General features: G+C 41.9%; 1 protein-coding gene across 1 annotated transcript in view; it reads right to left on the bottom strand.

Annotated features, from left to right (window-relative positions):
- The window catches only part of FGGY (FGGY carbohydrate kinase domain containing), a 149,372-nt gene extending 123,731 nt beyond the window's left edge, over positions 1–25,641 (bottom strand). Inside the window, exons 1-4 of the mRNA XM_081193810.1 lie at positions 25,502–25,641; positions 16,590–16,803; positions 11,952–12,063; positions 11,122–11,273 (exon numbers count right to left, since the gene is read on the bottom strand). Coding sequence (XP_081049936.1) covers positions 11,122–11,273; positions 11,952–12,063; positions 16,590–16,790 — 465 coding nt within the window. The 5' untranslated portion in view covers positions 16,791–16,803; positions 25,502–25,641. The remainder of the gene's footprint in view (positions 1–11,121; positions 11,274–11,951; positions 12,064–16,589; positions 16,804–25,501) is intronic.
- Between the last annotated feature and the right edge of the window lie 419 nt (positions 25,642–26,060).

The following is a 26,060-nucleotide window of genomic DNA, read 5'->3' as shown; positions in this document are numbered from 1 at the left end:
GTAGAACAGTTATCACTAAAACCAATGGGTGAACCAGTTTAATTCTGTCCCTTCACGTACACCTGCCATGCTGGTTGCAGCATGGTGCAGCCATATTGATTTGCACACTTTATATTCATGTGCATACAGCTCACTTAGAGAAAAAAAGTGATGGATGGGACTAAGATCCTGGTTACCACTAGATGTCAAACATAATATTCAGAAGCCCTAAACAGGGAGGGGGAACCTGTGACCTCCCAGATGTTGTTGAACTACAACTCCATCCGCCCCAGCCAGCACGGCCACTGGTGAGGAGCAATGGGAGCTGTAGGCCAGCAACATCTGGGAGGCCACAAATTCCCCCATCTCTGATCTCAAGCCACTGGTGATGCAAGAGCAAGAGCCTGCCCGCTGCAGAAACAGAACAGAAGAAAAGGCTGCACTCTTTCCGCAGGAGAGCATAGGAATTAGGCGAAGTTTTGTATCTGTATCCCTTTCTCAGTACAGTGGTACCTTGGGTTAAGAACTTAATTCGTTCTGGAGGTCTGTTCTTAACCTGAAACTGTTCTTAACCTGAGGTACCACTTTAGCTAATGGGGCCTCCCGCTGACGCCGCACTGTCACCATACGATTTCTGTTCTCATCCTGAAGCAAAGGTCTTAACCCAAGGTAATATTTCTGGGTTAGTGGAGTCTGTAACCTGAAGTGTCTGTAACCTGAAGCGTCTGTAACCCGAGGTACCACTGTATTAATGGCTTCTTGGAAAAGCACTTGGCAGCAAATCTACCAGCTCAGGACATCTCTTGGCAGTTTCTGGGTGTACTTCCACAGACCAGATCTCTTCCTCACCATGCTATGGGAATGAGCTTGGAAGCACACCTGCAGCCAAAGAGACCTTAGGGAAGTTTTCAACTGATTGCAATGAGATGTGTAAAAGACCTGAGGTTCCATATCCATAACAAGTCAGTTCAAGCCCACGACCATTTCCAGTCTCCGACTGTTTCCTCAACAGCATAGGCGGGGTGACGGGGACAGGACTTCATGGACTATATGATACACGAGTTATTTTAGAACTGCCATTGTTCATTTGGACATTGGCCTGACAGCATTTTCAACTTTTAATCTAGCCAGCACATGGAGGCATGAATGAGCAATCCATTTACCAGATGTCAGGCATATTTGAGGGTCATCACCAAGGGTGGATGGAAAAGGCGCAGTTGTTCTATATTGCAGAATGTTTACTCGCAAATGTTTGGATTCAGTGCTCTCTCTTTTTAGTGATTTGTGTACTCAAGATACTATTGTCTGGAAATATTCTTCTGGACCTTTTCTTAACTGTTTTTGTCTTGCTTTAAAAACATGTGAGACACCAATTGATTACTTAAAGCTCTTTTTGAACTGAACAGATGATTAGTATTTTCTTCGATTTCTGGCCTTTCCCTTTCCCTTTGTTTCTTACTTTCTTGATTCAGCTTTCTGCAGTTAGGGAAGATTTAATGTACTTAGGCCATGCCTGCAACATGCTTATCTTTCCTTTTATAACCTCCAAGAAAAAGAGTAATAACTAAAACAATCGCCAGGTTCCTACCTCTCCTAAACATTTTATACCAAAGGTATCTTCTAGGCATCTGAAATATTTTTCTAGCCCCTCTAATCTTAAAGGAAGTGGGCCTTGTTTATTTCAATGCATCTGATATTTGCTGTGTTTGCTTAAAACAGTGGTGAACTGGCTACTTTGGCAAACATAAGAATGTCACAGGCAAGGAACAAATCTTGCTTTTCCCTTTCTTCCCCTTCTACATAAGTGAAAACTCATTCCACTGGAAGCCAAGAGGGGGGAAGTTATAGAGATTTCAGCACCCATCTACAATACCTGGCGATTGTTTTATGTTGAGACTATTTCCGATGCCTCAGATGATGGGGACAAGGAGAACCCTTCGTTCCTCCCTCCTCATTCTCTCAGCTATCCAAAGAATGTTTTTGATAGAAGGAATTTCTAGCATCTATGTTTTGCTAGTCATTGTGGGTCAAAGGTGACAAGAGGGAATAAAAGAAGCATGAAAAATACCTGCTTGTAAATGAAGAAGTGAACATCATAAATATGCCAGACTCCTTCAAACAAGGAAGGGAGAGAGAGAGAACTGGAGTGATTACAAAGTAGTTGCCATTTGGTTATTAATTGCCAAGATATTATGCTCTGGCCTTCTGCCCTGTGAAATAAAGCATGTGCAAGGGAATATCCCATTCCTCTCCTCTAATAAATGAAGTGTGAATGAAGCATGCTAGATCAATGGGGGAACTAATCTAATTCCCGAAACACACGCCACAACTCAAGAACACCTCTCCGCAAACTAACCCCTGCCCACAATGCATCTCTGGGTGTAAGTGTTGAAGCACAACAGGTAGAGCATGAGACTCAATCTCAGGTCATGAGTTTGAGCCCCACGTTGGGCAAAAGATTCCTGCATTCAGGGGGTTGGACTAGATGGTCCTCAGGGTCCCTTCCAATTCTATGATTCTATCTTTTGGATATAACTGCTGGACACCATGATCGTTACAGAAGGAAAGCAGAACAGATGCCTTTTGGCACAATATGGCTCTCCAACTGGGATATAAAAACACAGTAATGAGTAACGAGCAGTGATTAATTTTTTTAAAACACAGCAAGCTTTTCATAGATGATATGGCAGGCAGGAAAAGGGTACTGAAGGCACATCATATGGGACAGCACCCAACATTATCTTCATGGCACAGAAGTCTCTGGAGTGCCGTTTCATGGTGGAAGGAGAACCAACGGAGAACCATTCATAAAGCGATTCCTTCCCATGAGAGCATTATCCCAGAGTCTGAAGAAGTGGGTGGTGGGTGAGTGAAAGAACTACATAAAGGAAAGGGCTGCAACTCAGCAGCAGAGCACCTGTTGTGCATGCAGGAGGTAGCAGCTTCAATTCCTGGCATCTCCAGGTAGGGCTGGATAAGGCTCCAATTTGAAACCTTGGAGAGTCACTGCCAGTCGTCGTAGACAATACTAAGATGAATAGCCCAATAGCCTGACTCAGCATGGCACCTTCCTTTCTACAAGTCAAGACCTATGGTGTTTTACGTGCTTTCTTCTTTGGAGTAGGAAGAGAATCTGCAGGGGAGAATCTATGAAAGGAGTTGGGCTGTGAGGTGGTGATTGACCCAGTGGGGTGCAAGGTGGTGATTCCCCAGTGGACTTCATGACCAAGTGGTGATTTGAATCCATGCCTCCCCAGTCATGGTCCAATATTCTAAGCCACAGAAGTTACAGGAAAATGTAGCCAGTGCATTTTACGAACATATTCTGCAAGTATAAGCTAAAACATGGCACTGTATCAAGAATCCTAAGAATCACAAGGGCCATTTCAAATACCTGACACAGCAAACAATTCTAACTAGGCTACAGCATATATACTACAAACTGCACACATACCAAAAACAGATTGTAGCTTCACAACACATAACACACACACACAAAAGAATAGTATGTATCGGTCTACATAGTTAAGACTTTTCTGCTACACAGAAGTAATAATCAGATGCATAGAAAGTCACCACATTTGAAGCATTTCCCAGTCTGTTTGAAAAGTTGTTGTATGTCTCCATTCTATATATCACTGCTATCTCTGTCCTTTACCATTTACCCATATATTAGTCAAACGTTACACACATTAAACTCATACCAGACTGAAATTATATTTTGAATATGAAATTTGGTATCAAGTACGCCATCGAAAATCCATTACTTGCTTTGCTAAATGAAAGACTGGCATGTTTGGGTTTTTTGTTTTACTTCTCTGTTGCACCAGGAGTCTAAATGCTTCGTTTAAAGGACAGATCTGGTTACATGCCAGATTTAATTGCTCACAAATGGGGAGCAGCCATTGTTTCTTTATCCAAGAATTCTGGGTGTATAACTTGATATCTCTGTAGCACCTATAGGGGATCTGTGCAGTCTGCAATCTCCATCTTGGAACTGAGCCTACGAGCTGACCACATGGATACAAACATCAGCCTAAGTTTTGATATATTTTTTTTCATCCTTGCCTTCCTCACTCCTATAGTATCTTGTCTGATTAAAGCATTCTAGAGAACTCAAATGGTTGTCACACTTTTGTAACATTCTGATTGGTCCCAATAAAGGTATTGCTGATTGATAAAAACAGCCCCGTCCCCCCCCCCCAAAAAAAAAAACCTGATTGCATTTCATTCACACTGGTGAGTTCAGCTGGGTTTCTCTCTTGGTTTATTTCCATATTTGTCTGGAGACAGGCAATGTGAAGGGCAGGAAGAATGAAGAAAGATGCTGCGTCATGCAAAAGTGTGCAAATAAAATTAAAGGAAAGGAGAGGTCTAATCTGGAACGGTAGGAAGCATGTGTGCAGATTTGGAAAACCAGAGAATAAACCTTATGGTGATCCAATATAATATAAAATTCATCACAAAAACAAAAGGCATCATACGATGCACCCATCCTGTTCCCTAGAGTGAAAGGAGTCATCTTAATCCTCTCCATATCTGAGTCATAGATGGAAGAAGTGGAAAACTACAGTTAGGTCATCATATCACATTCTCCTTGATCTGGTTTCTCACTGCCAAGAAATGTAAGGTGTGAGAGCTAAGATGTATTTGAAACATAACTTGTTATCACCCAACTGCTCAAGAGACGGAGGTTCAAAGATTTTCCACTTACTGAACTGGCCTGGTGCATGCATAAGTTACCCCCAACTACAGACCACACCCTAGAAATGAGATTTTTTTAAAATCACAGCTTCTCTGCCTATATGAGTTATAGGTCACACTCAGGTTTTATAAAAGACAGATTTTGGGGGATGGGGAGTGGGGTGCAGCCTATGTTCAGAACAAAATGGTACATTATTTCTCCTGAATACAGGAGGGAGGCATTTCTCAATGTTGTTATGTATCCCTAACTCATAGGCATTTTATTCTACAGCTAGAATGGCCCATTTCACGGCATGGCACACTGAATACAATACTGCCAACTTTTCGTAACAAGCATGCTATTACGACCGAGTCATGTGCCTGGACACAAAACAATTACAGAATTATGGTGCTGGAGGAGACTCTTGAGAGTCCCATGGACTGCAAGAAGATCAAACCTATCGATTCTTAAGGAAATCAGCCCTGAGTGCTCACTGGAAGGACAGATCGTGAAGCTGAGGCTCCAATACTTTGGCCACCTCATGAGAAGAGAAGACTCCCTGGAAAACACCCTGATGTTGGGAAAGATTGAGGGCACAAGGAGAAGGGGACGACAGAGGATGAGATGGTTGGACAGTGCCTGGCGTGCTCTGGTCCATGGGATCACGAAGAGTCAGACACGACTAAACGACTAAACAACAACAAAATGCACTCAGAATACACACTTATTTTTCTCACAATTAAGTGGTTGGAATAAGCTTTTGGCATGAGGCGGGGGGCAGGCATGGGATCCCTCAGGCTCCAGAGCTATAGAGCTGATGTCAGAGGGTGGCACTTCATCACAACACAGCATCACTAATGTAAACCAATGGAAACCCTACAATCTGAAGGCTTCTCCCTGTAGATTTTGAAGCACAGAAGCTCTTCTTAAAACTACCTTGTCCTAGGCCAAGAACTGACTCAGCAGACAATGCCAACGCTCCCTTTCCCCCTGCGATGGTGCTGTACAGCAACCACAAGAAAACTGATACAACCCTATATGGCTTTTCTAGTAACAAAGGATGAGGTAAGCAGATTTTCCTCAGCAACTCAGGGTGGAAAGATGCTGAGCAAGCCCTGGCAGAGTGTTTGTGCTGCCAACAGCAGGCACTGAGGTGAGGTGGACACTTCAACTCAAGTGCCGGATATGAGTCTTCAATTTTAATACAGGACAGCTGCAGAAAACCACTGCAGAGTGGAAAAGGGCAGTCATATAAATCTACTCTCAATCATAAGAAGTAACTGGGATTGTGAAAGGAAACAAGCATGCTTTAAGATGGCTAAACAAAATATTGCAAACATCTAGACATACGGGTGTCTATCGGACCTCTGCTGAGAGGCTTCTCACTGGACAGAAAGCAGCTTTCAAGACTCCTTGTGCAGCTTGAAGAGTGGTAACTGGTTTGTGGCACCAGTTTCCATGGACTAGATTCCACTTCAACGGATAGATGAACTGCGTGCCTCACTTGGCAGATGTGTTTTTAAAGTGTTATTAGGCATATGCACAGGTGTGGGGGCTGGGAGGGTCTGTAAATGATAGAAGAAAAAGATCAGAAAATGAAAAGGGGGCGGCAATAGTTTTGTCACATTTCAAATGTCACAAGACAAAAAGGACGTACTCACGGAAGCAGATGGGAATATCATTTAATGCTTTGCAGAGGGAAGAGGGGATTAGACACTGGAGAGTAAAAAAAAGAAGAAACAAAAATCCACAAGGGAAGGCAGAAAAAAAGAGAGAAACAGTCTACTTGCTCAGTTCTTAAGAGAAATGTTTTTAATTCTTAAAGGAAATGTTTTCAATAGTGAGCTGGGTGACATTTTATCCCCTTGAAAACTGGAGGCTTAGAGAGGAAATCACAGCCAGACACCATGCAGACAGACACTGTGTAAACTTCTTTGCACAGGCCTGCCAAACACATCTTGTTCTTAATATATGGTTTGTCCAAAAGTGCTCTCCTCTCACAAAGAAGGAAGAGAAATGGACTTCAGAAGATTTATTTTTTATGCTCTCTGAAAGGTGACCTGAGTAGGTCATTTCCCAAGAAAGTCACAATTCTCTCTCTGATTCCCATTTGCTCAAAAAGTACTTTACAAACCCTTTACTTCAAGTAGGCTTAAGTGTTTATTTGATGTGCTTGTTTTGCTTCCTCTTACCTTCAGCATTGTCACTTTCAACATTGTGCTATGTAATACATTATTACAATGAGATGCTACATTCTGGTGGGTTGTTTTGAAACAAAGCTACAACTTAATTTCTTCACACAGAAATATGCTTATTTGTGTAACAAAAACATACTTTAATTTCATCCACAGGAAGACACCAAGGCCTAATGGCATATATTGCTGGTACATTAGTTCTTGGAAAGAAAAAAAAAGCAGAACAAGACTCTACAACTGGATATTCAATAATTTTTCAATTCACATTTGCATTTGACATGATCAAAACCATATCAAGTAAGTCTGTTTTTAGGAGATAGACCAAATATTTTGTGGCAGCCCATTGACATGGTTCAGCAGCAACCCCAAACCATGGTTTGGCATCGGATGCAAAACAAGGATCACAAACAGAAGATAAAATTAAATTCCCAGCTCATAAATGGATTTATTATGTATCCCTGGACAACATCTCCCTGTCCCCTTTTCAGTTTCCCATCATTCTTTTAATTCCATTATTATAAATGACCAAACAAGTTGATCAGCTCAGCTCTGAAGCATCAAAACATAACATATCCTTTAATTTTAGAATTGTTACTGTAGAACAGGCATAGGTAATCTTGGCCCTCCAGATGTTTTGGGACAACAACTCCCATTATCCCTAGCTAACAGGATCAGTGGTCATGGATGATGGGAGTTGTAGTCCCAAAACATCTGGAGGGCCGTGTTTGCCTATGCCTGCTGTAGAATAATTAGGATCCCTTACATATGTGTATCATAGTTATTTAAAAGACAGGAAAAAAGAAACAAGTCTCTCCATTCATATAGATCTACTCAAAATAGTGGAGAAAATCTACCTTTCATGGCAAATACAGAAGCAATAACTAATACTAGTGTATGCACCCTAATCAACATCTAATCAACTTCCACTGTTTCCAAGCAATTTTTAAAAATGAAACCAAAATCATGACCCTTCAAGGTTTGGATACTCTGTAAACATAGTGGCCTTCCACTCTGTCTGCTTAGTTACCCCTTGCTTCTTCCTTGGAGAACTCTTACCAACCACCAAGGGCCCTACTTTGGGTGATCTCAACCTACCACACGGTGCTGTTGCAAAAATAAGCATCTAAGACACTTTACATACCAAAAGGACAATATAAAAATGTTGAATAAAAATCTTCATTAGACCAAAGGCTCAAGCTAACCCATAGAATACACAAGTATCATAAGCAGAGAACACCCATGTCAAATTGTAGACCTATTTTAAACTACAGTATTATTCTGTGTATAAGACGTTTTTTGCTAAAAAAAATAGTCAAAAGTTGCGGGTCATCTTATACACGGATGGTGAATGCAGAGGGGTTTGGATTTGGCTTCTGGCCAGATTTCTTAATTTGGGATTTTTTTAAAAATAGGGGTTGTCTTATACATGGGGGGTCTTATACACAGAAAAATACAGTACTAGTGGAGAAGAAACTACACTAGCCCATCCATTTTCCTAGATATAGGTTGTTTTGCACTGAGAGCAAGAAGTGACAAATCCTATTCCCTGAGCACTGGGAGGCAGCCTATTGTCACAGAACTTCCCATTAACTACTCCACATCCACAACATCAATCCTGGCAAGCTACAGAGATCTTACATTTTCACACACACTTATTTCCCTACGTGGCCACATTCGTCTGCTTGGGGCTAGTAGACTAAACATTTTTGTTGGCAGCCTCCATTTGTTGATATTTCTGACTCCCATTTAAAAGACTGAGTATGAAACCCAACCTTTTCCTAAAACTATTATAAATAATTAGAAGACCACTGACGTATGGAATGGGAGTTTAAGTGAATATTCATATTTCATGACAAGGTCCACAAGCAATGCTAATTAACCCCTATTAACTTGAATCTGTCACTATCAGCTTCTGCCAGTTAACTTCCTTGACCTTCTCTAGCCTCCACCTTGTTACTCTACGATGAGAGTCAGGAAAAGAGACTCCAGCTGTTGTACGCTGACAGGGGGCAATTTACATTTGGCCTTCATTAAGAGACAGAAAGCATCATTGAGACCAAATGTACAAGACAGACTGGTGGAGGTTATAAAAAATTCAAGTGGCACACATTTTTCCCTTTCATCTGACAGTTGGTATTAAGAAGCTATATATCAACCTCAGACACATAAAATTTAAACTAAAGAGAGGGCATAAGAATTAGACTATGAAGACAGCGCCTTCTGTCTGCTCCACGGCTATTTCATACATATGAAGCAAGACAGCTCAGGTGGCCATTTTGGAGGTATGATGAAAGTCACAGAAAATGCAACACTGGTGGGGCTCGCTAAGATTAACAGGGATTCTTCAGGCTTTAGGAGGAGGAAAGTATGATATTATTTTTATAAACCAAAGAATACACACATAAGATCGTCCCTGCCAATTATTTGCAACCATGCACTCTCAGCTTCACTGAAGGTGAAGATATAGACCTCAAGGGTTCCTTCACTCAATCTTCTTGCCTCCATCCAAACTCAAACCAAATAGCTGTAGAACCTGCTTTCCAGAGGACCATGTCCTTAATCAAACAACTGCTGCCTACTAGCTCACCTACCCACAAATACAGTTGTTGCTGCATGCAATGAATTGCTCTCACAAGTCAACCAAAGGCCTGTCTAATCTAGTGTTCCATGCACAGAGAAGTAAAGATGACCCCGAGGCCATCACAATTAAGGCACGATATACAGTGGTACCTCGGTTGTCAAACGTCTCGGAAGTCGAACATTTCGGTTTTCGAATGCCAAAAAACAGAAGTAAATGCTTCCATTTTCGAACATGCCTTGGAAGTCAAACAGCTTCCGCTGATTCCCCCCCCCCCAATTTTCTCTACTGAATTTGCAGGCCACCCTTTGCGCCTCAGTTTTCATATGTTTCGGAACTCAAAACGGTCTTCTGGAATGGATTACGTTCGAAAACAACTTTCCTCTATTGTCCGCAGCATTTGGTAACTAGACACTTTCAAGTTGGACGTTCCATTCTAATCTATCACACCAAAGGTCAATGACCAACCTCCAGTTCATCACAACTGAAGGGGATGAATCCTGCAAATATTAGGTAAGGAAACATTTCCTTATGTTTGTCCAATTGACTAAATCATTTTAACTGGGTAAATTCAAGCCATAGTGTTTTAACAGTCCCCCAAACTTCATATAGTCACTGTTCCCCTTCTCTCCCTCATCCCACATTTATTTAAAATACTTTTCACCTTGGAAAGCAATGACTTAATAAAACTATTAAATACAACATACAATTAACAAGACAGATATAGCAATAACTATGTCAGACCCAACCATTAACAGCCAATTAAAGCCCGAGGGAACAACTCGGTCTTCTGAAAAGACTATGAAATCCTACATTATTTTGCTTCCCTTATATGGAGGATGCTCTTCCTGAGTTGGGGTGAACCCTAAAATGAGAGTGCCCTATCAGTTTATGACAATCTCTAGAAACACTTTGGTACCCTTAAGAATGTGCAATGGAAGAAGAGTTCTGGAGTCAACTGGTTCACCTTTGTTATCCACAGCCAGGGTGACAAACTACAGTGTGGCAGTTTCTTGCTCTTCCATCTATATTACTGTAAAGACGTTGCACATTCAGGCCATAGCAAATGAGAGAGAAAAGATGGCAGCTGCACTAGGAAAAAAAGGTATGGAAGCAGATTTCCCACAAGAGCTCTTTCCTGCTACACACCCCTTCAGTCAGCAAAGCACCAGTAGAATCAATTGCTAGGAATCCTACTTGCAAACTCTGAAGTGGATAAACACACCCGCACAGCTGGATTGGGCCCTGGTCGCACCACTCTCCAACGTACTAGGCTACAAAAGCTGGTGAACATTAACAACACTATGCCCTACGGCCACATTTGTGCTTGGATGTAACATTTTCTTTCGTTAGCAAATCATACAGGCTTGATCTCACATTCCTAAAGCCAAATACACAAGATGCCAGGCTCTCCAGCTGAGAACAAAGGCTTGCACAAAAATGAACAGGGAAAGCTGGCGTGAAAACAGAAAGCCTCAGAAGACTTCTCCCAAGGACTCACCATCTAAACCTTTGTTTTTGTCAATAGTTAGAACTCTCTCTTGACTTAATGAGAAGACTCCAAAAGTTTTTTTAAAACACACATACACAGTGTTTCATTACAATTGAATATAGGTTTGAGTTTAGGAGAACTGAAGCTTCTTGGCACATAACCAAAATTCTGTTGCCTTTTTAGACATACTTACTTCTTTCATCCACAGCAACTTAGGTGGCTGCATCTCAGCGGACATTGCACCACCAACAAAGCACAAGACTCTGTGCCGTGTCCCGTTGATGCGTGCTACTTGGTCAGCTGCACGATGGTCCATCCACAGAATGATGTTTCTGTTGTGTTCTCCTTATAAAACAAGGCCAATCTTAGAGTTATTTCTAATTTAGATATGGGTAACCCACCTAGCCCCAAAATTATTTAATGAATTTATATCCTGACTTTCCTCAAGGCCAACATGCCTGGGGAGGTCTCCTAGGCGGTCTCCCATCCAGACTCTGACGAGACCCAGACCTGCTCATTTTCAGTACAATGGTTGCTGCATGTGCCCCTGGCCTTTAGACCACAGCCCTGAGACCATAGTCCTCTAATCCTACAGCAGAGATGGGAATTCTTTGGCCCTCTGTGTGTTATTGGACTGCAACTCCCATCAGCCTTAGCCAACACAGGCAAAGAAGACTGTAGTCAAACAAGCACTGGAAGGTCACAAGTTTCCCATCCCTCTCTCTCTGTTCCTAGAACTGTTTCAGTTGACTTCTCCAAATTCAGCTAATATGTAACTTTAAGCAAAATATTTCAGCAACTCTCGTTTAATTCTTGCTAGATAAAGCAATGACTGTGGCCTTGGACACAAGCATTTCAAATAAAGCCATGCAGGAGATATCAGGGAGAACTTGTGGTACAAGTCTTTCCTATTTTAATTTCATAGCTACCTGCCGAATTGTTGTTAAATAGATTTCTTTTTTTTTTTAACCTTGTATTTCACTTTAATGCTGAAAATCGTAGTGTTCTATTAGAAAGTCTTACCTTCAGAGTTGACCGCCAGGGGCTTGAAATGAGTGTCCAAAACAACAAGGGAGCAGGTAGCATCAAAGCCCAATCCTCGAATCTGAGAAACATCTATCCCACAGACAACTTTCTGTGAAGAACAAGTCAGTTATATATTTTCAGAATTGCATACAGGCAAAACACACACACAAATATGAATATCTAAAATAGGGTCATTGCTGAAAGGGTTTAGGTTTCTGAAAGATTACTTAAATACAAAATGTATGTGTGGAAGGGGGAGTGTAAACCCAATTGCTCTTTCACATTACCATCATCCCTGGAGAGCATGTTCAAAAGCCCAGGGAGGGCACACATCCGCATGCTCTTCCACACAGAGTTAAGACTGCTTATGTGACAGGCCCCCAAAGCTGCAGAGGCTGGTTTTCTCCTACTTTAGGATCACACGTGGTTTTCTAAATCCCTGTATATGCTGAAAAACTAGTTAAGATTTTGATCTGTGAATCAAGTAGTCTCCAAATTCAAAACCCCATCTCAGCCATAAACTTATGAGGAATAGTCATTCTTTTGCTTCGCAACTGCAAAAGGAACCTAGTAGGGCCACAAATTATGTGCAGGTTATGTTCTGGGGATCGCACTTAAAGCCAAAATGGTTTATAGTCAAAACACACTGGGTTCTATGGCAGGTGGAATAGCCAAAGTCTCTCCCCCCCCATACACATTTACCCCTTTTTCATTTGTGTGTATGTGATGGGCTTATTGTACTGAGCATCCAGAAAGTGCTAAAAAGTAACATTTTACCCATTCTATTTAATTGCAGCATTTTTATACCACCCATTAACAAAACAGTCTCTGAGAGGGGTACGAGATAGAGATAGATAAAAATATAGATAGATGATAGATAGATAGATAGATAGATAGATAGATAGATAGATAGATGATAGATAGATAGATAGATAGATAGATAGATAGATAGACAGACAGACAGACAGACAGACAGATAGCAATATGACAACTTGAAAATGTTATTCTAAATAGTTACAATTTAAGGCGGATGTTTCAAAGAATTACTTCAAATGCTGTAATGTCTACTGAGATGTAAGTCCCATTGTTTTCAGTTTAGTACCATCTTTCAACAACTTGTCCTTTGGCTCTTTGCTGTATTGAGCAGTAATGAATATACTTTAGGGTGTGAGTGAGATTGAAGAAGAAGGAGGAGGAGGAGGAGGAGGAGGAGGAGGAGGAGGAGGAGGAGAAAAACAGTAAGGCAACTCATTGCCCTCTATTAAGAGGATGGCAATGAGGGTACTGTGGCAAACTAAGGTCATAGATGCTCCTACTTTATTACTTCTTTTTTTTTTAATCCACTTATCTTTCGGTGACCCTCAAAGAGGCTCACACCAAAATCAATCGATAAACACATGGCGTGTACAAATGCATAGACATAGCTAATACGACTCAACTTTTCTTAGCTTGGTGAAGAGGTATTTGGCATTGGGGACAGATGCAGGCTATGAGGTATTGCTACACCACTATGGCAAATAACTCTTTTCCTGCCACACCAAACTTAGCCAATGTTTGTTTTATATATAAACAGGTCACTATAATATGCAGTCGGTACTACCTGGAGGTTCAAGTGCTCTTCATGGGCATGGGATTCTTAGTACACTTTGTTATTTTTATTATTTAAACAATTTTAATGCCACTTAATTACAGCCATTCCTAAGTGGTGTGCAGGAGACTCAATACAATGAAACAAAAATAGAGCTAACTATGAAAATCAGAATTCATTTTAAAAGCCTGCTGGAATTAATGTCGATAAACGTTCAATAGAGTGAATAAGAGTAAATGAAGAAATGCATTCTGTTTCATTATCCTCAGGCACGCCCCCATCTTCCTCCATCTCCTTTAGGGCACTCACTGCAGAGAATGGCTCATTAATATTTGAAAATCCTGATCAATAACAAGCGAACGGTGAACTGTCCAACTATGAATTACCAGGCATCTCATGCATATTTGAAGAGCCAACCTAAGAACGCCAAGCAGTCCGAACCCAGGACTTTTTTAGTAGAGGACTGAAGGTCCTCCTTCCCCGCCCCAAGACCACCCTGACAATGCTGGCTGCCAAAGGAGGTCATAATACCCACAAAGAGAGGCGAAGAACAACTAAAGAAATTCAGGAGATTGAGCAACATCCTGCTGTTTTACATTTCCCTTACCTATTCCTGACACCTGCAAAGTTGTTGAGCTTCTTTAGGAAGCCCCCAAACAAGGACATGTCAGGACTTTTCCTGACTTATGACAAGCCTACCCATACCATAAAGGTAAAGGGACCCCTGACCATTAGGTCCAGTCGTGACCGACTCTGGGGTTGTGGCGCTCATCTCGCTTTATTGGCTGAGGGAGCCGGTGTACAGCTTCCAGGTCATGCGGCCAGCATGACTAAGCCACTTCTGGCGAACCAGAGCAGTGCACGGCAACACCATTTACCTTCCCGCCAGAGTGGTACCTATTTATCTACTTGCACTTTGACGTGCTTTCGAACTGCTAGGTTGGCAGGAGCAGGGACCGAGCAACGGGAGCTCACCCCGATGCAGAGATTCGAACCGCCGACCTTCAGATCGGCAAGTCCTAGGTTTAACCCACAGCGCCACCTGCGTCCCTACCCATACCATACTTCAGTAGAAATGTCTGCTGTAGAGGGAAGGGTGCTTGCTAACTGAGATGTTGGCTTCACCTGCAGTTCCATTCTGAGCAAGCTCCATTTCCTTCTAGCCCATAAGTAGATGCTACAATACTAGCACCAGGTATCCATCACAGGAATCTTGTACTATATTTGTGACATTACCCAGAGTCTCTGATGGTGAAGGAAAGCTTTTCAAGCTGAATGAAAAGGTCTCTCTACCTTATGTGTTCATTTCGCATTGTTTTAAAACCTCTATTTAGTTTCTTTTGTACTGTTTTTGCAACACAAAAAACTGTAAGTATGCCTAACAGATCAACTGAGAAAAAACTTATAATTCTTCTCCCCAAAATACAAAAAACAGTAAGCATACAAAATGATCCCCCAAAACAAAGGTGAAGTTATCTCAAGACGCTGACAAAATTAGGATTTGGTTTAAAACAACAACAGCCCAGCGCACTTTGGCCTGTTGGTGTTAAAGGCCTTTCTCAGGGGCCAGAATTAAAAACCACCTAAAATGTAAGATAACTGGAGTTATCTTCAGGCTGTTTTTCATTCTGACCCTTGAGGCCTTTAACAACAATAACAGCCCCAAATGTGCTGGGCTGCTTTAAAAAAAATTTAAATCCACATTTTGTCACTATCCTGAGATATCATCTCCTTTGTTTCAGTGGGGTATAATTGTTCCCCATCACATACATACACATAATACACATTAAAAATCTTTGTCCCACCCCCAGTGTGGTATGCTGTTAATTTCCTCTTGATTTCGCACACAGACATTTTCCTCCATATGATTTGTGTTAGGACACAATACCCTTTGCTTTCCAATATGTCCCTTGCAAAACAGGCTTGTATTGGAAAAACTGTCCAGATGCCCTTAGGCAACCAGGAAGTCCAAATGGCACATGAGTGAGCTAGCAGAGAAGGGAGGATCTCTGTATTCCTCCCTCCAACAGCCCAATTGGTTTTTGTGCTAGCTTCAGAGGAAGGAAAACATCTTCCTCCATGATCAAGTATGAAGGCAGAAAAGCAATCGATCACTCTGCCCCTCCTTGGCCATTCCACTAGCTAGAATGATATTTTTTATGAATGTGTTAAGAAGCTAGTAGCCTATATTTCCAGGCTGGCCACAGAATTGGAGTCTTCTTTTCCCCTGCAGTCAACATGAAACTGCAAGCTAGTAGTCTAAACTTTTGTAGGCTAGCAGCTCATATGGACTAATTTTCAAGGCTGTTTATAGAAAGGGAGAGAGAGAGAATACCTGAAGCAAAAAACAGAGTAGTGTACAGCTGATTAAGCTCATTCACTTTTTGGAGTTTGTTTTTTCAAAAACAGGTAATTTATGTTTTCTTTCTGGTTTCTACCATAAGCAAAAAACTTCTACCTCAAAGTTATAATTTTCTCCCACCCAAAAAACCCACAACCCTTCTTCTTCCAATCCTGAATGTTAAACCTAAAAACTCTTCCCGCAGTTTTTCCAAGAGCCACTTATCAGTATACATCCCCCCACCCCTCACAAAAAATAAAGAGAGGGATTAACTGAAACAGGGCAGCTTCAGTACCATTTAATAGAATCTGGCCAGATGTACTAGAAGGAATACAAAGGTGTTTTTTGTGTGTGATAGCAATAGAGGTATATATACAAAGGCAGCAGACAGAGAAATCAGAGAGATGTAGTTCTGGTTAGTATAAAGGTGTATATATCAGAAGCTGCTGTTAATCTTTGAACTTAATAACACAACCATTATATAGTCAAATCTGGAACAGGAAGCCCCAATTTTTCCAAAATTAAAGGTAGGCAGAGATTAGCCAGAAAATGTCACTAGTTATATCAGCCCTCCTAGAATCTTGTATCTCTTGTGTGCGTGAAAATGGTTCGATGTGACAAAGGCAGTAGAGTCTGCCTCACCTCATTAGAAAAGCTGCCTCACAGTGTGTAGCATAAAATTCATAGCGAGCATTCATGTCTGTACCTTTGTGACTGTACAACACGCAGCCCAGATGTCATCAGAGGATTGCTCATAGTGGTCTGGTTGTGGTGCCCAAATTTGAATTGGCTGCTCTGCGTAAGCCACCAACGTCCCAAACTGGTCTACCAAAGCCGCACGGACGCCTGCTGTGCCAACGTCAATTCCAATGTAGTAATTTACTGGTTCCAGGTTCTCACTTTGCATTTTGAGCAGACCTCTGGGTGACAGGGAAACAAAAAGGGACTTTTTAAAATATGCTTCACTTGGATAAAACTTCATTCTCTCCTATCACTGCTCATCTTTGCAATGGGCACTGCATACCAACAAATTCTACAGTTTGGGATCCAATGTGTTTTGCTACATGTTACAAATGCCAAGCCAAGGGACAATAAGGTAGCCACCTCACCAGTACAACCCTTGGTTTGAAGCACACACACACACACCCTTCCCAACCTTTGTCAGGCACAGACCATCAGAAGCGCTGCAGGCCAACTCATTTGGAAATAGTTTGTAAGCTGATAAGCCTACCTATAGCAAATTATTTAGACTATGGTTGGATGACTTTTCTCTCCAATAAGCTTTCCACCATAAAAGTATCATAAAGCATTTTTCATTGCAATAACACATTTTGGTCTCCTAATCCCACATTCAGGAAGTTACTGCTCCTTAACAGAAGTCAAATCAACAAATTGTGCAGGGTTTTATTTTAAAAGTTCCTGTTGTGTTCTTGTCATTGTTTTTACCAACTTCCAGTCACATGTAAGAAAGACAATTTCTCAATCTCATTCCAGGAAGTATAAATATTACAGGTATACTCTGTTCTCCCTCACACTAACAACAAGGTTCCTATTTTTTATACCATTTCCCTACACCGTACAAATCATTTTAAAGTGCCTAATGCCATACAGGTTCTTAGACATTAAGATACTTGGAGTCCTCTTCTAACGTTTGCTTCCAGTGAAGAGGACCTGTTTTTTGGTAGTGGCACCATGGTTATAAAAAGTTGTCCAGATGAAGTCTGCAGGATCAGTCCACAGTTTGCCAATAATAAGATGATGTTGTTGTTGATGATGATGATGATAATTTATCATAGGTCATGGCTCCTCAACAGACATCTAGAAGATAATTTTATAACATTGTTTCCTTTGCTGTGACTTTACAATTGCAAAGTGATTTAAACTGTTTTCTTAGTCAGCTGCTATAGTTTTCATGTTGATCATTTTGGGATGCCATGATCTTACTGGAAGACACCGTGTGGTACCATCAGGTGGAAAGTCAGAGGAAAAATGAGTTAATAGTTTAATTCATTTCTGGAATAATATGAATAAATAAATTATGAATAAATAAAATGAATAAGAACTCACACATGAACCACAATGCACAAGCCAAAGGAACCCACATTCATCATGAAGGAATGTACATGCTGGTTCAACCCATGTTTTATATAGGTTGCAAGCCTACATACACTTACCGGGGAACAAATCCTACAAGCCTAATATAGCACTGTTAAAATCATTTTATTGCATTGCTATGTGTAGTGTGCAACACTTTGGTTCTTACTATTCATCAGCTGCCTCTAAACAAAGCAATAGAAAGAAAAGCATTACCAATGAGTATCAGCAGCAGCAGCAGCAGCAACAACAGTTGCCAGTTGAGCAGTCCAAAGACTACAAATGCTATGCACTGCAGCCAGTCATACGCCAATCACACTGTAGAGTGACAGTTTTTCATGTCCAAAGTGGACAGAGTGACAGAGGTTTTGTGCACCAAGTGGGTGGGCCTTTATGACCCGTCAGTACAGGCAACTCCCATTTTGAATGCATTCTTGGTGCATGCATGCATCACTGCGAACCCAGAAGTGGCAGGGAAAGGGGGCATTATGGGGTATAATGGGAGTGCAGGAGGACAGGCTTACAAGTGCACTGCCAACACACGTGATGACCCAGAACATAAGCTCCATGCAAATTAGGGTTTTCCTGTATATAACCAGTAACTTTATGAACAATCATAAAACTGGACTGCCATGGTATATGTCCATGGATGAACTCCTAGCAGGCTCCCCATCCTTTCCAAATAAATAAATATATTTTAAATATACAGACATACACATGCAGACACACCTTTGCCCAACATTGGGCCATAATAATTGGCTTTGGAAGCTCAAGCGTGTCTGTAATCCAACAGCTAGGCTGCACTGCATTGTTTTGTTCTTCATCTCACAGTCTAACTTGCCATTGACAAAAAAAACACCATTCAGTTTATAGATGCCTCCAACAATTGTTGATATAAGGTTTGTCTCTAGAGGAACTGTGTTTAAAAATATTATGCGTTCATTTATCATTCTGCATCACTTCAAAGTGCAACATTCCTGTAACTCAATCCAGTTTCCTTGCAAAAACATTGTTTGATGCTAAGAGTACTACAGAGTATAATACATTTGAGATATCACCTACATGACATCTGGATCTACGCACGAAAAGCACTGAATTCTCCAGTGCATCTTTTTTTTAGGGTCAACAGTGACTAGAGTAAATATCCTAAAATCAGCAGAGTTCTCCTATAAGGCATAGTCAACAAGTTTTAACTAGGAAAAATACATTTTGGATTAATGGGGCATTAGAAAAATTACAAAGGCAGACTGATTGCATTGGATGCCATGCTAAACCACAACTGAAGCATTATGTGAAGAAGCGTAAACAAGACACAGGACTCATCCATACTTGCACTTGTCTAAGTGATTTTTCACTTGTCTCGCAATTTCTAGGCATGAGTCTAAGCAGTCTTGCCAATGCCTGCCATTTCTCCCCAGAAAACCCATTCCTTAGCCATAAATCGGAAAAAAACATAAATCCAGAGAAACCCCAATTGGTGTTTGCTCCAATTCAGAAGTTCAAGTGGGGGGGCGGTGAGGTGAGGCAAGGGCAAGTCTGGATAAGCCCACAATAAGCCTTGAGCTTTCACACTACTCCCTCCCATCTCCAAAGTGGCCAGGAATTTGGAAAACTGCAGTTTGTCAAGTTGCTTGGATCAACTATAGCTACTGAAGATAACTTGCTTAAACTAACGGTAGATTAACCACAGTTTCTGGTCTGGACAGATTTCTGTTCTAAAGTCCAACTCTGTCCCATTATACCACATTGGCTTTTTCCTGTCTCCAATGTTCTTGAAAGGGAAGGGGGTGGGGGTGTACCTTGTTTTTGAACTCTGGCTAAACAAAAATCTCACTCAAGCAACAAGATGCTGCCCTGACAGATATCAGCAAAAATCAAAATCCGTCCGACAAACCATAAAGTTGTTTCAGCTGATAATTCGAGATTAATGAAATCAATAAATAATGGACGATTAACATTTGGGCTTCTCTCTAAAGCTGTGCTCTCAAGTTTGCACTGGCTAATTCAAGCACTCAATAAATAATGCACAAATTTCTCAGTAAGTTAATCAGTTTGTCAGACTGCAGGAACAGAGCTTGAAATGTAAAAAGGCTTGTTTACATGTTCAGTTGTCACAGAGTAACTCCAGAATTCACTGGAACAAAAATCAACAACTCAGAGGTTTAAGGGAGTGAATGAGAAGCTGAAATAAGTTGAAAGAGAATTTAAAATCCCTGGAAAGATCAAGGGCTTCTTATTCTCATATAAAAAAAAAACCTGGTAAGTGAACAGTTCAATGAAGATACATGTTGACTTGCGAATAACACCATATAGTGACAGCAAAAGTGAGTGGTTGGAATAGTGGAGTTTCTTGTTCATGTTTAAAAGAGTTTCAACTAGTTTATACATAGTATCACCCATACTGATCACTTTTGTTTGTTTTTTAATTTCTATTTTTTAAATATTTATTTTTATTGAAACTTGTCCAAAGGTATACAAAAGTTCATACCCAATACAAAGTATCTTTTTTATAATACACCAGAATAAAATTAATGCTTTTACGATCTAATCTAAAAAGGAACAGAAGGGAACAGAAGGGGAAAGGGTAAAAGAGAAACTTTATGCATGTACTACTCATGCGCAGCCATGTATACAGTGGTACCTTGGTTTAAGAACAGCTGTTTATGAACAACTTGGATTAAGAACGCTGCAAACCCAGAAGTAGGTGTTTTGGTTTGTGAACTTTGCCTTGGAAACAGAACATGTTCCAATTCCTGCTGAGTGTATTCCATTTGTAAAATGAGACCCCAGCTGCTACGGGAAAGCGCGCCTTGGTTTAAGAACGCTTTAGTTTAAGCACGGACTTCCGGAACGGATTAAGTTCATACATCAAGGTACCACAGTATATGCTACCTCAGGAAATAAATAAATAGAATCATACCAGGAAATGATGGGAGAGAGCTGGAGAGCCCTTATGGCTCATGAGGAAACCCTCCCTGAAGCCCAAAGAAGACATCAGTGAGGGCAGAGGAAGCCCCAAAGAGACCTGAGGAGCAATGGGGCTTTGTTTAGGCCGCTCAGGGTCCCCGCCTAACAGTTGACATAGAGGGTAGCACAGCAGAAGCAGCCGTTCCCATGTGTCCTCCACCCAGCCCTAGAGCTTCAACTCTAGGTATTTTCTTTCTCCGAACTGGAGAGAGAGCTGGAGAGCAGGGGGAAATGGGCATTTAAAGACTTTTTAGAGAGTGCTCCCCACTTTATGCGATGTCTCTTATGTGCGCGGTGGCCCAGAACATAACCCCCAAATAGAATCCAACTATTCTATTTTCCATAAGCCAATATTTTTTTAAATCCAGGTATTACAAGTTCATTTTCTCTTACACGCAAAAACTCCATAAGAAGTATCCAATCCTTAATAAATGTCAATATTGATTTTTCTCTAATTAAATATCATAAATTTCTTAGATATCTGTTCCCTTGAGTTCAATGTGTGCATACTCTTGGGTTAACTAGGTGTTGCAATCCTATACCCACTTACCTGAGTGTAAGTCCCCTTGAACTCAGAGGGACTCACTTCCGAGCAGGAATGTATTGGACTGCACAGGAAGGCCACCATTTTGTTGTCTTCAATAATGACCCCCAGTTCCATGAGGTAGGCAACACCATTTTGCCTGACTCTTCTGAGAAAAGACTTAATGGTACAATCCTATACAATTCTACTCAGAGGTCCTACCAAGTTAAATATAAACCTTTTTTTTTTTTTTTTTTTTACTCCCAGGGTAAAGGTATATAGAAATATAACCTAAGTCAGCTGATGAAATAGGAGAGGGTGTAATGGCAACAGGAGCCTGGTAGATTGTGTCATTTCCATCACTTTTGGTCTTGAAACAGAACATAGCCTTCATCTCTTCTTGTTTATTACACTACTGCTGATCGAAGTGTGAAACAGAATTCAACTTGGATTAAGGATGTTCAGGGGGCAAACTCCCTAAAGACATTTCAGGCACTTCAGGGATTAATTTGGTCCCTGGTGCTCAGTTGTATTAGCAAGTCATCCCACAGAATGATTTACGCTTTGTAAAGGAGTCTACAAAATGACAGAACATCAACATTTGCATATTGGCTACAGTCCAGTGTGCTTCCCAGCAAAGCCATCCTAGCAAACCAACACCTAAACCAAGTGTCTAATTATTTGCGACAGATACTGGAAAGCCTAAGCCAACAGTAAATTCAACAATTAAATCAAAAAACTTAATACATGCTACAAAACATGCTTTTGCAGACATTTTTCACCCAGCGGCGAGAATGTTTCAGTAACTAGTTTCCAAAATTTAATGCATTCAAGGGGACTTGTTCACCCTTGAATCGTAATTGTAAAGGAGGACAGCCCTAAGTAATTTGTCATCCTAAACTTAAAACATTTATTTAGATGGTTGGTACATCTGCAATTCTAACACACTGCTTCTGAGAGTTCCTGTCACATCTATTTAAAAGTAACCAGGGGCTTCTCACGCCAGACCAGTCTTTTTATTTTTAACTGCACAGTCCTACACATGTCTACTCAGAAGCCTACTCAGCTCAGTGGGACTTACACCCTGGTAAATATGTATAGGTTTGCAACATAACTGAACACTACACCAGGATTGGAGGTACAATACTACTTAGCAGAGGAACAGTTGCTTTACCCACATTATAACAACAATAATTTATTACTTACACCCCACCCATCTGGCTGGGTCTCCCCAGCCACTCTGGGCAGCTTCCAACAGGAGATTAAAAATACATTAAAACATCAGTCACTAAAAAAACTTCCCTAAACAGGGCAGCCTTCAGATGTCTTTTAAATGTCAGATAGTTGTTTATTCCTTTTGACATCTGATGGAAGGGCATTCCACAGGGCGGGAGCCACTACTGAGGAGGCCCTCTGCCTGGTTCCCTGTGACTTTGCTTCTCACAGTGAGGGAACCTCCAGAAGGCCCTCGGCACTGGACCTCAGTGTCCGGGCCGAACGGTGGGCGTGGAGAAGGAGGCAGGCCCGGGCAAGATTACACACACATACACAACCAGACACTCTGGAAACTTTGCCACAGCCCACTAATTAGACACAGCACCACCACCAATATTCACGCATGTAGATAGCCAATTAACTCACCAGTTAGGGCATGCACCCCACTACATCCCCAAAAGTCAACAACACAGCACACTCAGTCCAACAGCCTGTAGCACAGCCAGCAACAACCACACTACTGCAAGTGCCCCTAGGAGTACCCATAGGGGTTTGAATCTCCTTATGCTCCTCAAAACCATCCCTTTTTTAGCAGAGTGGAGCACAGCAAAGACATACAACATAGTGCTCATGAGACTCCTGCAGAGAACACACGGGATGCCCTCCTGGGACAAGAGCAATGTTGGGATGACTACAGGTCAGTAGCAATGCTGCAGAGTTCCATCAGGCTGCATTTCATCACCCATGCTGTTTAAGATCTACATGAAGCCACCGGAAGAGGTCATCTGGAGATACAGACTGAGGTGTCACCAGCACTAGATAACGCCGAGCTCTATTATCTCCTTTTCATCAAATCAAGATGAACCAATAGGTGCTCTGAATCAGTGGCTGGGCGCATTAACGGACTGGGTAAGAGCCAATAAACTGAGATTAAATCCAGACAAGATAGTGGTACTGTTAGCAGGTTGTTCATCTATTTGGCTGATTGAAGTTCAACCTGTTCTGGATTTCTCCCTAAAGGATCAGGTTTGCAGTTCAGGGACAGTCTTGGATCTAGTTGTTAGCAAAGAGGCATGAGCAGCCTCAGAGGCTCACAGCACCGTTTACTGGCTTGAGCTGATAATACCAGCTGCAACCCTACCTGTACAAAGATACCTGCTCTGATTACTTCAATGCATTATATATATGGGCTTGACTTTGAAAACAGCCTAGAAACTTTAGTTGGCTCAAAGCAGGGCAGCAAGACGGTTAACTGGGGCTCAACTATATGATCATATTATACGTTTTGTGATCGACACTGTTTCCAGGCCCAATTAAGATGGCTGACATTAAGATTTAAAGAGGATTTGTCCTACCCAACCGCATTTCCTCTTACGCTTTGGAAGCAGTGGGTACTTCTTGTCTGTAGGAGGGCAGTACTGGAACAATAATGTTTGGGAAAAGCACAATACTCATATATGGCAAGAGGGTAGACAGCTACAGCAGTCATACATTACAGTGTGCGGGCTGTTATGTTTGGTGCTTCACATATTTATGATACTTGAATGGTGACAGTTGCATAAGTATGTATTTTGCTCAGTGTACGCACACTAGGAAACAGAAATCACAGCTTCCCATCACTTGTAATACGTACAGCAACACACACTTACCTCTGATATAGTCACAAATAACAATCAACATGTGGACTGCAGGCTAATTTCCACAAAGAAATCATTTCCATGAAGGAATTCAGGAATGTTTAAACAGACCCTGTACTTTGCACCGTATTCTAAATAACACACTGAGAAGGTGTCTCTCTTTAAAGAAGGCCCAGATTGGGGCTGCTTTCAGGGGGGATTTAACCACATACCAGCAAATTCAGGTTGCACAATTGTAGTTGATGAGGACAACAAAACCGCCCCCCCCCAAAAAAAACCCAACAACTCCTGCACTTTTTGCAGCCGGGAAACTAATTGGAAAATGTGCAATAATGCTTGCTTTGACACAATGTCATCTGTCAACCTCCCTGCAAACAAGTGAATACTCCTTGAAAAGCCAACACCATCGAATCTCCCCACAAAAATGAATGTCCAACAAACAGGTCAAGCAGAAGCACCCATTGTGTCTGCCTTAGCTCTTCAGTAACCCTAGGACAGTATTTCCCAGCCTTGGGTCCCCAATGTTGTTGAACTACAATCCCCATCATCCCCAACCATTGGGCCACTCCAGCTGGCGCTGATGGGACCCACATCTGGTGACCCACAGAAACATATCTGCAACTTGCATCAACTGCAAATGCGGCTGAAAGAGTGTCGATGACCCTTGGCTACTTCAAGACTCTCTTCTCACCCTTCCCTCTTCCCAGGACTAGTAAGCATGTACACCAGGATAAGGCATCATCTCAGGCATGTGGCAGTATCTGGTTGCCATTTTGCAAGGGGAGTGTGGTGGGCAGGGAACCTCCCCTTTGAATTTCATAGGTCCCATTGCATACTGGGCCCCATACATACACAGGGAAACAAACCTGCCAAGCAATAAAATAAAATAAACGCATGCCTCCACTTTAGGCAAACCTGGTGTTCAGGATGAAAACCTCAAGCTCTCTCCCCATCTCCCCCAGAGTCAACCAAGGTAAGCCAGAAGGCAACCAAAGTACACCCAAAGAAGGAGGGAGAAAGGGACACGACCCCTTGGGCAAGGGATACAGAACAAAGCCCGAGGTGTTTTCTTTCCCCTCCTAAACGCAAAGGAAAGAAACATCTGCGCGAGGATTTCCTGAAACGGAACGCTCTGCTACAGAAGGCGATTCTTATTTGGGTTGGAGAGCAGAAGCCACTTACTTGCCCAGCAGTGAAATATGACCTGAGCTAGCAGTGGACAAGCCGCTCGCAGCACACGCTTTGCAGCAAGAGAGAGAGAGAGAGGAGAACCCCCAGAGTTCCTGACAAGGCAATTTCCGGGCTTCTTGCACGGGAGCAAGAGCCGTTGCCGCGAGGGGGGAAAGAAGAAGGCCTCGCTCCTTTTCTCCTCTCTTGGCAGCTGCGTCTTGGTGCCGCTGATCCCGATTGGCCGGCTGGCCCGCGAGGCGGGATTTGGCGGAGGAGCCTGGAAGGCGCTTAAACGGGCAGTAAATAAAAGGAGCTGCTCACCCAGTCCTGCTATATGTCTGTGTCTCTCCCCCATTCTCACTGCTTGTAAAAACTCATCTGTGGAACTGTACTAGCGATGCCCGCCGCGGGGATAAAATGTGAAAATCTTTATTGTAATTGTCCCATACAGAACAACGAAACTGAAAATCTACATCAGACGTTCAGATGTCTGCAAGCCTGCAATCCCAGCTTTCTCAGCCTGGTTAGCCCCCTAAATTAAATACAATATACTCCCATAGAGACTACCTTA

The sequence above is a fragment of the Podarcis bocagei genome (genome assembly GCF_964188305.1).
Source record: "Podarcis bocagei genome assembly, chromosome: 5".
NCBI lineage: Eukaryota > Metazoa > Chordata > Lepidosauria > Squamata > Lacertidae > Podarcis > Podarcis bocagei.
This window is presented reverse-complemented; position numbering and strand designations above follow the sequence as displayed.